The 14,901-nt window shown below is 38.2% G+C and overlaps 1 protein-coding gene across 2 annotated transcripts in view; it reads right to left on the reverse strand.

Moving 5' to 3' along the window:
- LOC115214249 (WD repeat-containing protein 46) overlaps positions 1–14,901 on the reverse strand; it is a 34,225-nt gene that overhangs the window by 16,528 nt on the left and 2,796 nt on the right. For both annotated transcript variants that reach the window (XM_029783386.2, XM_029783394.2), the window contains exons 3-7: positions 12,671–12,748; positions 9,255–9,367; positions 7,290–7,359; positions 2,845–2,903; positions 2,185–2,289 (exon numbers count right to left, since the gene is read on the reverse strand). In XM_029783386.2, coding sequence (XP_029639246.1) covers positions 2,185–2,289; positions 2,845–2,903; positions 7,290–7,359; positions 9,255–9,367; positions 12,671–12,748 — 425 coding nt within the window. The remainder of the gene's footprint in view (positions 1–2,184; positions 2,290–2,844; positions 2,904–7,289; positions 7,360–9,254; positions 9,368–12,670; positions 12,749–14,901) is intronic.

Below are 14,901 nucleotides of genomic sequence, written 5' to 3' on the forward strand. Positions count from 1 at the left end.
AGCCTGGTGCAGCCTCCTGGCTTCCCAGACCCCGGTCAAACAATTCAACCCATGCTAGCATGGAAAATGGACGTTAAACGATGATGATGATTATAGTAGAGGGAAAATGAAAACCAAAGAAGAAGAAACAACTCAAGTCATTTAGAATAATTTAATTAGGGTAAGGTGAATTTGAAGTCTCAGAGCTGTTTCTGGGATAGCTCAAGTGGTAGATTAGCATGTCCATGCACTGGGTTACTTTTCTAAAATATCTGTACCTTGTCTCTGATGATAGAATACCCAGTGCATGGACATGCTAACCCACCACTTGGGCTATCCCAGAAACAGCTCTAAGACTTCAAATTCACCTTACCCCAATTAAGTTATTCTCAATGACTTGAGATACTCATATTACCTTGGCTTTCACTTTTCCTAATATAATATACATCTGCTATAATGGAACCCTAACACGGATCCCTAGATCCATCCTTAGCTGTGATCTTGGAACCCAACTATCAACCAACAATAGCATTTACCCAGCATACCTATTTGTTTAGATCACATGTGAACTAAACCCCTCATATTCTATATATATATCTATGCGTGTCTGTCTTTGTCATCCCACCACTGCTTGATAACTGGTGTGTTTACATCCAAGGAACTTAGCAGTTTAGCAAAAGAGACTGACAGAGTAAGTACCAAGCTTCAAAAAATAAGTACTATATTAGTATATAATTATGCAATTATATAAATATAAATGTTTTATGTAGTAAACATAATAAACATAGGCAAAGGAGTGGCCGTATGATAAATAGCTTGCTTACCAACCACATGGTTCTGGGTTCAGTCCCACTGCTTGGCACCTAGGGTTGATCAAAGTGGATATGATAGACAGAAACTGACAGAAGCCCGTCGTGTGTGTGTGTGTATATGGTTGTGTGTCTGTGTTTGTTCTCACAACACCGCTCGACAACTGATGCTGGTGTGTTTATGTCCCCCGTAACTTAGTGGTTTGGCAAAAGAGGCCAATAGAACGAGTACTACTCTTACAAGGAAAAAGTCGATTTGCTCGACTAAAGACGGTGCTCCAGCATAGCTGCAGTCTTTTGGTTGAAACAAGTAAAAAAAAAAAAAAAAAAGAAATTATTGTGCTTGAGCGCAATTAAATACTGTAGCCTATGTTTTTCTACCTCTTAGCCTAAATATACTGTTCTGAAGAGGCAAAATATTGATGCAAGCAAGAAGTTAGAGATGCTGCACAAGATATGGAAGTGGAGATCAACAGAATATTCTGACCTGTACTCAGATCTAACAGGACAAGAGGCAGATCAGGTTACAATGAGGCAGTAGGGGTGCAAATAAGGAGAAATTAGGTGTGGTATTTTTCAGGGCTTATAAATCACTGAGAACAAAGCAAGGCCTGAGGTATGTTGTAAGGGGAAGGAGGTAGGCAGGGGTTTCTTCTTTTAACCCTTTAGAATTTAAACCAGTCCTATCAGGCTCAAATATTCTATCTGTTTTCTGTTCAAACCAGCCAGATCCAGCCTGTTACACCTGCATTACAATGTCATTCTAAAAATGAACACTCACATCATTAAAACCTTGAAGCTACAAGATAATGCATGATTTATTTTAAAAAGTTATGAATAAATAAGTATTACATTTGATGGACTGATCTGAATGCTAAAGGGTTAATATCCTCGACAGGCCTCTGTGATGTGGGCATGTAACAAACACCATCCGATCGTGGCCGTGCCAGCCTCGCCTGGCTTCCGTGCCGGTGGCACGTAAAAAACACCATCCGAGCGTGGCCGTTCGCCAGCCTCGTCTGGCACCTGTGTCGGTGGCACGTAAAAAACACCATCCGAGCGTGGCCGTTCGCCAGCCTCGTCTGGCACCTGTGTCGGTGGCACATAAAAAGCACCCACTACACTCACGGGGTGGTTGGCGTTAGGAAGGGCATCAAGCTGTAGAAACACTGCCAGATCTGACTGGCCTGGTGCAGCCTTCGGGCTTCCCAGACCCCAGTTGAAGCGTCCAACCCATGCTAGCATGGAAAGCGGACGTTAAACGATGATGATGATGATGAATAAAAGTTGTCTACACAAACAAGGATACATACATACATACACACATATATATATATATATATATAAACATACACACACACATTTATATATTTCTAATCAAACAAATGAATCTTACTTAACATCAGTGATTGATTCCATTACATTCATTTCATTGCAGAGTTTTTTAGTTTGCCACTCGAGGGCAGCTACATGTCCTTTTTTCCCTCCAAGAAGCAGGTGTCTGTAAAAAAAAAAAAATAATAATAATAATAATAAAACTATATAACTTTGCAATAACAGTTAGACTATCTTTTTCACTGATGAGGTTAAATGAGACCAAAATATGCCTGGAGTTGTCACTGTATACTAAGGCTCAGACTTACATGCTGACTGCATTCGATATTGAATTTAAATTCCATGGGTTGTATCCCCTGCCTTTCTTGACCGGAGTTAGTCATTAAGATAATGTTTCATTCTTTTCCCAAAAAGTGTAATTCTAATTAAAATGGTTATAAGAGACTGTGAGAAATGTTACCTAGTTTTTTACATAAAGAATATTTCATGAAACTATACCAAAGCCAGTACCCAAGACTGAGAGACAACAAATATGAGTTGTCCATTTTCTCAAATAGAAGAGAAAAGTTAGGAATGTAGTGAAAGTACATTTCATCAACTTTATTCTTTCTTACTACAAACTGAACAAGCACTCGTGTCAAAAGATATCATTAAATTTATTAACAATTTATTAACAATTAATTAACAATTTATTAACAATTAACAAGTAAAACCTTCATACCTTCCATTCCTTGTATAATCAATTTTGTATGGCCCAAAGTTCAAATCTAAGCCAAAGTACTGAAAAAAAAAAAGAGTAGGAACAAAAAATCAAATAAATATATAAATTGAAGTATAGGCGCAGGAGTGGCTGTGTGGTAAGTAGCTTGCTAACCAACCACATGGTTCTGGCTTCAGTCCCACTGCGTGGCATCTTGGGCAAGTGTCTTCTGCTATAGCCCCGGGCCGACCAATGCCTTGTGAGTGGATTTGGTAGATGGAAACTGAAAGAAGCCTGTCGTATATATGTATATATATAAATATGTATGTGTGTGTATGTGTTTGTGTGTCTGTGTTTGTCCCCCTAGCATTGCTTGACAACCGATGCTGGTGTGTGTTTACGTCCCCGTCACTTAGCGGTTCGGCAAAAGAGAGACTGATAGAATAAGTACTGGGCTTACAAAGAATAAGTCCCGGGGTCGATTTGCTCGACTAAAGGCCTTGCTCCAGCATGGCCGCAGTCAAATGACTGAAACAAGTAAAAGAGTATAAGGTTGTTGGGAGCAGAATTTAATGAGAGGTGATGGTAGAAAGTCAGGGGACATAACTGATGGTAAAAGAATGTGATCAGAGTTAAGAATAAGGTATGGTGAGGTTATTGAAAAAGCTATTGGGTCATCCCATAAATAATGCAGTTTTTTTTTTATACTTCTTTTATTTTTCAAAATTAAGATAAACCAAAGTTGTTTTTTAATCTAAAATAAAGTCTCTTTCATTTTCTACAATGTTCTTGCATCTATCTGGTAGACTTGCAAACGCCCTTCTTCCAAAATTCATTTGTCTGTGATGAAAATTACACTTCCAGTACTGTTCTGACCTCATCTACAGAATTCGTATTTTTTCGTCCAAATGATTTTGAAGACTACAGAATAAATGATAATCAGATGGGGCAATGTGCGGCGAATATGGTGGGTGGGGCATTGTTTCCCATTCAAACTGCTCCAGCCTTTGGAATGTCATCCTCGCTGTATGTGGCTGAGCATTGTCCTGATGGAAGAATTCCTTTCGTCTTGAAACCAAAGACAGTCGTTTTTCTTCTAGTGGTGACTTAACCCTTTCGTTACCAAACCGCCCAAAGCCGCCCCAAAATTTTGGTTAATGTGACCAACCCGCCAGAATTTACCTATTCATATTTAAATGAGAATATCAGAGCAAATCTCTTTAGTACATTCGTGAAAACACGTATTATACTTCGTAAACAGTTCAACTACAGTTTTGTACAATAATCGAAGTGTAATTTTAATTCCGTGAATTTTGAGAGATTTTTTTCCGAAATTTGTTCCTATTGTGTTTTCAAAATTTGTAATTCTGACAAAAAATGGATACGAATTTCATTATATCAAGCAGCGAGTCAGAATTCGAAGGATTTTCTACTGAAGACCTTCATAAATCTAACTCTATGACTGAAAAAAAAAAGCACATGGTATTTGATAATGAATCTGATGTTTCATTTTCCGAAAGTGAAAACAGTGAATTCGAGAGCTCCGACAGCGATAAAGAAAATGAATTGGCACCTGAATGGAGTGAAAATTTAAAAACTGTTTCTTTCGGTGATTTTTCTGAAGAAACTGGCCCAAGCCACAGACTTTCCCAGAGGAGTAAAGCCTTAGACTATTTCTTTTTACTTTTTCGAATGAGCCTATTTGAAATCATTACGGCGAAAACGAACTGTTACGCTAAACATAAACAAAGCGAAAGAAACGATAGTTTGTGGTTTCCCATAACCTTAAATGAAATTAAGACTATTTTGCCATAAATATTATTATGGGTATCAGAAAGTTACCCAGAATAACAAATTCTATCGTAAAATTTTGTTGTATACCCAATTGAATATTAGCTAATAACCCATTTTCTATAGCGATGTTTGAACAAAATTTTAATAATTTTATATATTGTTGAATTTACCTGTATCTACCTGCAATTAGAGTCACTTTGTGACAAAAATTGTAGTATAGAATTGGTTGAGAATATTTCATTAAATTATCTTCCAAAAATCAGATTAATATATTGATAAATAAAAAAGTTATAGTTGTTTAATGAAACCAGACTAAATTTATGATTACGTTAGAAATTAATTGAAACACATAAGGGGTGTATTTTGGTCAGAAATATAGTAACGAAAGGGTTAAGCTGCTCACAGTAGATCTCCTAAGTTATCATTTGGTTTGTTTTCAAAAGTTCAAAGTGGACTAAATCTTTCATATCCAACCAACCAGATAACAACACCTTACGTGGGTGAAGACTTTCTTTAGCCTGGGGTGCTAGTGTTTCCTTTCCCTACCCACTGTCTTTGGCGTTTGACATTTTTATAGAGAACCCATTTCTCATCACCAATTACTATTCAGTCCAAAAAAGGTTCGTTTGTGAGACATGACAGCAAAGAACACATATTCACTCTCTGAACGTGATTAGACTCGGAAAGTTTGTGAGCAACCCATTGACTCAATTTGCTGACTTTTCTAATGGCATGCAGGTGTCAATGAATGACCAAATTCAAGCTTCTCTGCTAGTTCTTCAACAGCTACGATGGGATTTTGTTCCACCAGGATTTGCAGAACATCCTTGTCAAGCTCTACAGGACAAAGCTCGTCTTCTAGGCTGTAGTTTCCGGGTTAGAATTTCTGTAACCACCGTTGACACTGGTTTACGCTTATTGCCCAATCTCCATATACTGCATTAATATTCCTTGCACTTTCCATTGCATTGTTGCCTTTATTGAACTCATAAAGCAAAACATGCCGAATATGCTCGTTTGTCACTTCCATTATAGCTTTGAAAAAATAACTGTTAAAATCGAACAGCACTCTTCAAAATTTGCACTAAGAATAAGCACAAGGTAAAATTACTACTTGCTTTCATAGCAAGTTGATGCAAGTAGTTTATCCTGTCTCCCTCCGACATTTAGTTCATGCAGTTGAAAAAATGGCATTATTTATGGGATGACCCAATATATACATAGGAAGTTGTTATATATAGGAAATGTTGTGTAGGGAGTGGAGGATAAAAGAGATTAGAGGAAAGATAAAAATAGATGACAGAGAAGAAGGTGGTGATACATCGGAAATTACGAAACACAATGTAGAGATACACTGAAAATAAAGGAAGTGAGGGTTGTAAATGATGGAGATGAAGTAGGTTAATGACTGTAAATAATGGAGCAAATAGGCGCAGGAGTGGCTGTGTGGTAAGTAGCTTGCTAACCAACCACATGGTTCTGGGTTCAGTCCCACTGCGTGGCATCTTGGGCAAGTGTCTTCTGCTATAACCCCGGGCCGACCAATGCCTTGTGAGTGGATTTGGTAGACGGAAACTGAAAGAAGCCTGTCGTATATATGTATATATATATAAGTGTGTGTGTATGTATATGTTTGTCCCCCTAGCATTGCTTGACAACCGATGCTGGTGTGTTTACGTCCCCGTCACTTAGCGGTTCGGCAAAAGAGACCGATAGAATAAGTACTGGGCTTACGAAGGATAAATCCCGGGGTCGATTTGCTCGACTAAAGGCGGTGCTCCAGCACGGCCGCAGTCAAATGACTGAAACAAGTAAAAGAGTAAATATTGTAATTAATAATGTCTTTGTAAGACTTCAAAATGATAAAAAAAAAAAAATCTGAATAATTTTAATTAGTTTCACAGGATAGAGTTGATTTATTTTATTCTTTCACTTTAAAACAAGAAAGAAAAAAATTAAATAACAAAGTTGATATTCATAGACAAAAACCTACTGCTATTTACCACTATTAGCAGGAGCAATCAGCTTTGCTATACTGGCATGGATTGGACAGAACCATTACTGATATGGGGTTACAGTCCTTTGAGCGTTTAGGGACCACCTCCCATATGTACATACTCTTTTTGACATGTTTTCTATGGTTGGATGCTTTTCCTATTGCCAACCACTTGCACTGGATGAAGCTTTTCTTCAAATGCCTCAAACAAAATGTTGGTAGTGAAACCCTCAAGACTGTTTACCCTTGGGTAGCTCAAGCTGATGTCATCACAGTGAATGCTTCAAAGATCTTATTCTAATCAGAATAAATATTTTTATGACGTTAGAAACCACATCTATAATTTTTGCACTCACATTGTATTTCTCTAAGTTTGTCAAACTTGTCTTGTGAACACTGAGAACTTGCTTAAAATAAACAGCCAAGATTGGATGGAACTTCCCAGCAAAGTTATCAGACCATGGTTTTCAAAATTAATTGATATGACAGGGTTAAACTTTGGGGTTTTCTTACAGTTAGGATGAAACTTTTTTGATAAGAGACATAGGGATATGCCTTAGTTAAAATATGATACTACAACCTAAGTCTTATAGCGTATCATCTCAAACAGACATTTTACTCCAACTTTTCTCATTCATAAATAAATAAATAAATAAATAAATACAAATATACCAACCTTAGTGGCACTTGTAATATCAACTGATGCTGCAATAGAGTCTTGGTCTATTAGTCGTATATCACTTGATCTGGAAAAAAATAATTTTCGTCATTGCTATCATAACTTAGCTAACTTTTTTACTCTGTATAATACAACACAACCAACATATACTATCTTCTGCCATATAATCACCATGAGAGAATAAACTATATTAATAGCTACATCAATCTTCACTAATAATTACAACAACCTATTTTTTATGTCTTTCTAATTATCTATCTTGTGTGTATTCAGTATATACTGAGTATCAGGTTGGCTTAGCTCATCATGTTCCTTAAAGTTTCATGGATGTAAAAACATGACCATCTCCTCAGACATTGGAAAGTAATGTAAAGAATAAAACAAATTGGTAGTGGATTTATCTGTACCACATTTCCTTCTTTCCTTTCACCCTCAACTCCCGATGGAGTTGTAAGGATGCTGTTATGATACCGTTACCTGGGGCATTTTTAGCCTGGAGACGCTCATCTTTCTCCAGGGTCACAATATAAACCAATAAAAAATAACACAAGGCAATGAAGGAGTCTCTACCTACTAAATATAGCAGCCAAATCATTCCACAAATTACTCCTAACTCAAGGACACATACGATAATGTAGCCCTAGATACACTGTTTTTGAATAAAAAATGAAATATAAACACACATAACATGCTACTCTTCACCAATTGCAAAACACTGCAAGCTTCTATGAGAGTTTTGCCTCCTGCTTGGATGGGAGACACCCTTATCTTGTTTGCTCAATTAGAAGCAAATTTTACAGCAAACAGAGAAACAACAGAGGCACAAAAGTATAACATTATATTAAGTAACCAATTTGACTATAAAAAAGTGGTAAACTCCTGACGTGATCACGTAGATAAACCACCACATCATAAAAGTATCGACACTTGTGAAAAATATATAAAATTTTCAGCTGGTGTGTTTATGTCCCCGTTACTTAGCAGTTCGGCAAAAGAGACCGATAGAATAAGTACTGGGCTTACAAAAGAATAAGTCCCGGAGTTGATTTGCTCGATTAAAGGCGGTGCTCCAGCATGGCCGCAGTCAAATGACTGAAACAAGTAAAAGAGTAAAGAGAGAAAATAGATGACAGTTTCATTACACAAAATTTTAAGTTGAAGGAAAAAGAATGCTGAAGAAATAAACAATAGTTATAAGAAGTTTTAACTGCACTTTCTAGCATATTAATATTATATCAGAAAGCAGAACCGAAATTGAGGTCGATCAACATCAGTGGAAATTGCAGCTGTGGTTAAGCGAACCATCCGATCGTGGCCTTTGCTGGCGCCGCCCCATTTGGCCTCCGTGCCGGTGGCACGTAAAAGCACCATCCGTTCGTGTCCGTTGCCAGCCTTGCCTGGCCCCCGTGCCGGTGGCACATAAAAGCACCATCCGTTCGTGGCCGTTCGCCAGCTCCGTCTGGTACCTGTGCGGGTGGCACGTAAAAAGCACCCACTACACTCACGGAGTGGTTGGCGTTAGGAAGGGCATCCAACCGTAGAAACACTGACAGATCAGACTGGGCCTGATGCAGCCTTCCGGCTTCACAGTCCCCAGTTGAACCGTCCAACCCATGCTAGCATGGAAAGTGGACGCTAAATGATGATGATGATGATTTCATAGCTGTTGAAAGCATCATTTCAATAGAGCAAAATTTTCTTTTTGAAAATTATAATATATTTGAATGGAAGAAAATATTAAAGAGTTTGAAATGTCTTATTTTGATAGAGGATATATGCAAGTTCTATGACAGTTTTGCTTCCTACTTGGATGGGAGATACTCTTATCTGGTTTGTTCAATTAGAAGCAAGTTTTGCAGCAAACAAAATAAATACAGAAGCACAAAAGTATATAATTATGTTGAGTAACCAAAACGACTATAAAGACACAAAAAAATTAGAAAATCATTAGTTTTATATTACCCAACTGTATCTTGTAACAAGAGTTCACTCCGAGCAGACTGTTCAATAGCAAATTGATTCTTCCGTTTTTTACTTATATAGCAATCCCTGTGATATTTGGTTTTGAAATTTTTCTGTATAGAGAAAAAAACAACTTTATATCAGGAGATATTCATTGTCATAACTGAAAAAATGTATTCACACATAACATTTCTCACATGAAAAAGGGTTGATGTTATTTTAATATGGATCTCTGAGAAGGGATGACACGATTGAGAGAGGGTGATGTAATTTTAAGATGGATCGTTCGTAAGATCCATCCGTTCATGGCCGTTGCCATGTAAAAAGCACCATCCGTCCGTGGCCGTTTGCCAGCTCTATCTGGCACCTGTGCGGGTGGCACGTAAAAAGCACCCACTACACTCACGGAGTGGTTGGCGTTAGGAAGGGCATCCAGCCGTAGAAACACTGCCAGATCAGACTGGGCCTGATGCAGCCTTCTGGCTTCCCAGACCCCAGTTGAATCGTCCAACCCATGCTAGCATGGAAAGCGGACGCTAAATGATGATGATGATGATGATGATGATCTACAAGAGGAATTGAGGGTGACTTTAATATAGATCTTGAAGAGATGATAGAAATTAAAATAGAGTAAGATTATACTGAAAGTTAAAAAAGAACGAAAGGTAACCCTCACATTAGGTGTAGGAGTGGCTGAGTGGTAAGTAGCTTGCTTACGGACTACATGGTTCCGGGTTCAGTCCCACTGGATGGCACCTTGGGCAAGTGTCTTCTACTATAGCCTCGGGCCAACCAAAGCCTTGTGAATGGATTTGGTAGACGGAAACTGAAAGAAGCCCGTCGTATGTATATGTATATATCAATCTGCCAGATCAAGATTGGAGCCTGGTGCGGCCGTCTGGTTCGCCAGCCCTCAGTCAAAATCGTCAAACCCATGCTAGCATGGAAGGCGGACGTTAGACGATGATGATGATGATATATATATATATATATATATATATATATATATATATATATAATATATATATATATATATATATATATATATATGTATGTATGATGATGATGTGTGTGTATATGTTTGTGGTTTGTGTCTGTGCTTGTCCCCCCAACATCGCTTGACAACTGATGCTGGTGTATTTACGTCCCCGTAACTTAGCGGTTCGGCAAAAGAGACCGATAGAATAAGTACTAGGCTTTCAAAGAATAAGTCCTGGGGTTGATGTGCTCGACTAAAGGCAGTGTTCCAGCATGGCCACAGTCAAATGACTGAAACAAGTAAAAGAGTATTAAAGCCCAATGAAGGACTAATCAAACAGCATGATGACTCAGCAAAACTGAAATACCATATCAGCATGGCTGCAGCCTTGTTAGCAGATGAACATAGAAGATGGTGAAAGGGAGTTATGTCTCTTGGTATGTACCTATGTTATCACCAGTCTGGGGATTTTCATTGATTGCCGTTGCCAGTATACCACCTAACTGGCCCTCGTGCCGGTGGCACGTAAAAGCATCCACTACACTCTCAAAAGTGGTTGGCGTTAGGAAAGGCATCCAGCTGTAGAAACTCTGCCAGATCAAGATTGGAGCCTGGTGCAGCCATCTGGTTCACCAGCCCTCGGTCAAAATCGTCCAACCCATGTCAGCATGGAAAGCAGATGTTAAACGATGATGATGATTAAAAAACTAATGTTGGAGTTAGTAAAACACAAAGTGGTGGATCAGAAGCTGATGTAGGTCTTGACTGTAAGTGTGATACGGTCAGCCAATGGTAATCATTATGATAGAGATGGTGAGTTTCATTAACTTCATTTATGTTGTTGGCATATCACTGAAAATAAGTGTTTCACCTGTGAGAGTTAACTAGAGTTGTAACAAATAAATATATGGTATGATGATGAACCAGAACCTGAAGACTTTCAATTTGAAATATAGTTTTTGAAGACTGTGCATCATTCCAGACATAAAAACAATGCTATATAGTGACATATACTTACTCCAAGAAATGTCAACAGATGCTAAAAGGTTTCATCATCATCATCGTTTAACGCCCGCTTTCCATACTAGCATGGGTTGGACGATTTTGACTGAGGGCTGGCGAACCAGATGGCTGCACCAGGCTCCAATCTTGATCTGGCAGAGTTTCTACAGCTGGATGCCCTTCCTAACGCCAACCACTCCAAGGGTGTAGTGGGTGCTTTTTCTACTTTATAAATTACAAATGCAAAATGTTTTTTCTACTATAGGAAATGATACCACAAATTGAGAATTCTAGTTGTTCTATAACTTGTAGTTGTGAACAGTAGAGTTAAACATGCACAGAACAAAGAATATTTTCATTATCTTCTATCTTTTACTTGTTTCAATCATTAGACTGCAGCCATGCTGGGGCACCGCCATTGAGAAATTTCTAATTTTTTTCCTAGTCAAATGGATTCCAGTATTTATCATTTAAGCCTGGTACTTATTCTATCAGTCTCTTTTGTCAAACTGCTAAATTACGGGGTCATAAACACACCAGCACCAGTCGTCAAGTAGTGGTGGTGGTGGGGACAAAAGCAGACACAAAGATGCGCGCATGCACACACACAACAAGCTTCTTTCAGTTTCCATCTACCAAATCCACCCACAAGGCTTTGGTCAACCTAAAGATATAGTAGAAGACACTTGCCCAGCATGCCACATAGTGGGACTGAACCTGGAACCATGTGGTTGGGAAGCAAGCTTCTTACTACACAGCCATTACTGATAAATTTTTTAAAATGTGAGATGATGATGATGATCATCATCATCATTTAACATCCGCTTTCCATGCTAGCATGGGTTCGACGATTTGACTGAGGTCTGGTGAACCAAACTCCAATCTGATCTGGCAGAGTTTCTACAGCTGGATGCCCTTCCTAATGCCAACCACTCCGAGAGTGTAGTGGGTGCTTTTACGTGTCACCGGCACGAGGGCCAGTTTGGTGGAACTGGCAACAGCCATGCCCAAATGGTGCTTTTTATGTGCCACCTGCACTGGCGACGACCTCGCTCGAATATTTCACATGCCACCAGCACAAGTGCTAGTAAGGTGATGTGGTAACGGTCACGCTCAAATGGTGTGTTTAACGTGCCATCGGCATGATGGCCAGCTTGTTGCCCAGGCAACGATCTCACTCGTATGGTACTCTTAGCGATCCACTAGCAGCAGATGCCAGTCACCGAGTTGACTGTGAGATAATGATGTGAGATAATTAAGAAAGAGTTAATATAACTGATACAAAATAGCAGTAAATGAGAAGTAAAATAATCAGGTGCACAGACCATTTTATTACAGATGTTACATTGTGTCCTTCAAGTCAAGACTCTCAACTCTACTTAACAAAAGCTTCCTGGTGAATTAGGAAATCATTAAAGTTACCAGAAATACTCACCACATCTTTTGTAGCATTTCCTCGTTTATATTTTTTCAACTCTTTCTTATCAACAGGAACACGTCCTTCATATGGATCCTGAAAAGAAGGATAAATAATCTTATTAATAGTTCCAAAAGTTATTGTCCAATAGTAGCAGGGGTGTGGAGTCAAGGTTAATATAAATGTACCGACACAGCTCTAATTACATGTATGCAAATTTTAACATAATGCATTCAAAATTCACAGGTACTAATTGGACTGTTTTCTGTACTAAAAGTAATTAAATCAGATCTAAAGGCTTCTATGAAAGAGGACTTGCAAGAGGTAAAATGTTAGTAAATTTTAGGTTTGGATTTCTGACTTAGGCCTTATTCTACAGACATATTTCTTTAATAAATTTGAAAGAGATAAATTTTTCAATTTTTTACAAGAAAATTTTTGTTACATTCACATAAATTTTATATTCAAAAGGGATGTGTTATGTCCCTAATAGGGGTTAATTCTTTTAAATGGCTATTTAACACATTAACCACCACATATACTACCAGTGGTTTATCACAAGCTTTACACAACTGCCATATGCACCACCAGTGGTACATTTTCATAATTTGGGAAAATACTTTATTCTGTACCTTTGAAATAGTTTCAACAACATTTAAATAAGATAGGTGCTAAATATGTCCACACGTGGACATATTTACAAAGTCAGAAAACAACACAGCTCCCATGACTTTAGGAAACATTTTTTCACGCTGAGAGTTGCTGAAGCATGGAACAAACTGCCGGCATCAGTTGTTAGTTGTCGGAGCACTGCATCCTTCAAAACTTCCATGCTTTCTGAGATTCGCCAACACTACACCTGATTTTCTCCCCTCCATACACACACAAGCATGTATCTGACTCATACATTGTTGGCTTTCCAGACATTTGTACATTACTGCATGTACTTTATATGCACTTTCTGACAAGTTGTGGTGCACCTGAGCACTGTATACAATAATTTCATTATTATTATTATTAAATATTAAAGTTTAATTATGAAATATTGCAAAAATGCAAAAACAAGTTACATTAAACATAATTCTATAGATATGATTTTTTTAAAAGGGTTTAATAAACAGACTTATTATATACATCATCATCATTTAACATTTGTTGTCCATGCTGGCATAAGTTGGAGGGCTTGACCAGGGCTGGCAAGCTGGAAGGCTGCACCAGACACCAGTCTGATTTGGCATTGTGTCTATGGTGGGATGCCCTTCCTAATGCCAACCACTCCAAGAGTGTAATGGGTGCCTTTATGTGCCACTGGCATAGGAGCCGTTTGCATGACACCAGTATCTTCCACAACTGCAATTTTGGCTTGATGAGTCTTCTTCTCAAGCATGACATAATACCAAAGATCTGTCATTGCCTCCACGAGGCTCAACATTCAAAAGGAGCTTAGCCACTTTTCCTCCATAAGGCCCAACACTTAAAAGGTGCTTTATATATATCATTTACCCAACACCAGCATCAGCCACGACTATGAATTCACTTGGCTTGATGGATCTTATCAAGCACAGCATATCGCCAAATGGTTAATATAAGTATGATAATATAAGAAGAAGGACAATGTTCATTATTTTTTTTTTATATAAGCGAAAACTAACAGCTGAAAACCAAAAGAGAAGCTGCATGTGCAAAGGACACTGTATTAGATTTAAGAAAACAGAATGAAAGGAATGTATGTTTCACATATTTTTGTGAAACTGTTTGGTGTAAATTTTTAACAAGTGCTCTGTCTCTAAGCTTTATATAGCTGCAGGTAAAGGTTACTTTCTTGTGTCATGCCGGCTCGTGGTTTGCATGGCCTATAAATTCCATGGGTTGTATCCCCTACCTTTCTTGACCAGAGTTAGTCATTAAGATAATGTTTCATTCTTTTCCCAAAAAGTGTAATTCTAATTAAAATGGTTATAAGAGAGCTGTGAGAAATGTTACCTAGTTCTTTACATAAAGAATATTTGACTGCGGCTATGCTGGAGCACCGTCTTTAGTCGAGCAAATTGACTTTTTCCTTGTAAGCTTAGTACTCATTCTATAAAGTTGATATTCATAGATGTAAAAACATATAAATTCCCCACCTGGGCAGGACACCAGACCATCACAAGATTACTCATTTTTGCCAGCCGAGTGAACTGGAGCAATGTGAAATGAAGTGTTTTGCTCAAGAACACAATGCATTACCCAGTCCAGGAATTGAAACC

This window comes from Octopus sinensis, linkage group LG1, assembly GCF_006345805.1.
Source record: "Octopus sinensis linkage group LG1, ASM634580v1, whole genome shotgun sequence".
NCBI lineage: Eukaryota > Metazoa > Mollusca > Cephalopoda > Octopoda > Octopodidae > Octopus > Octopus sinensis.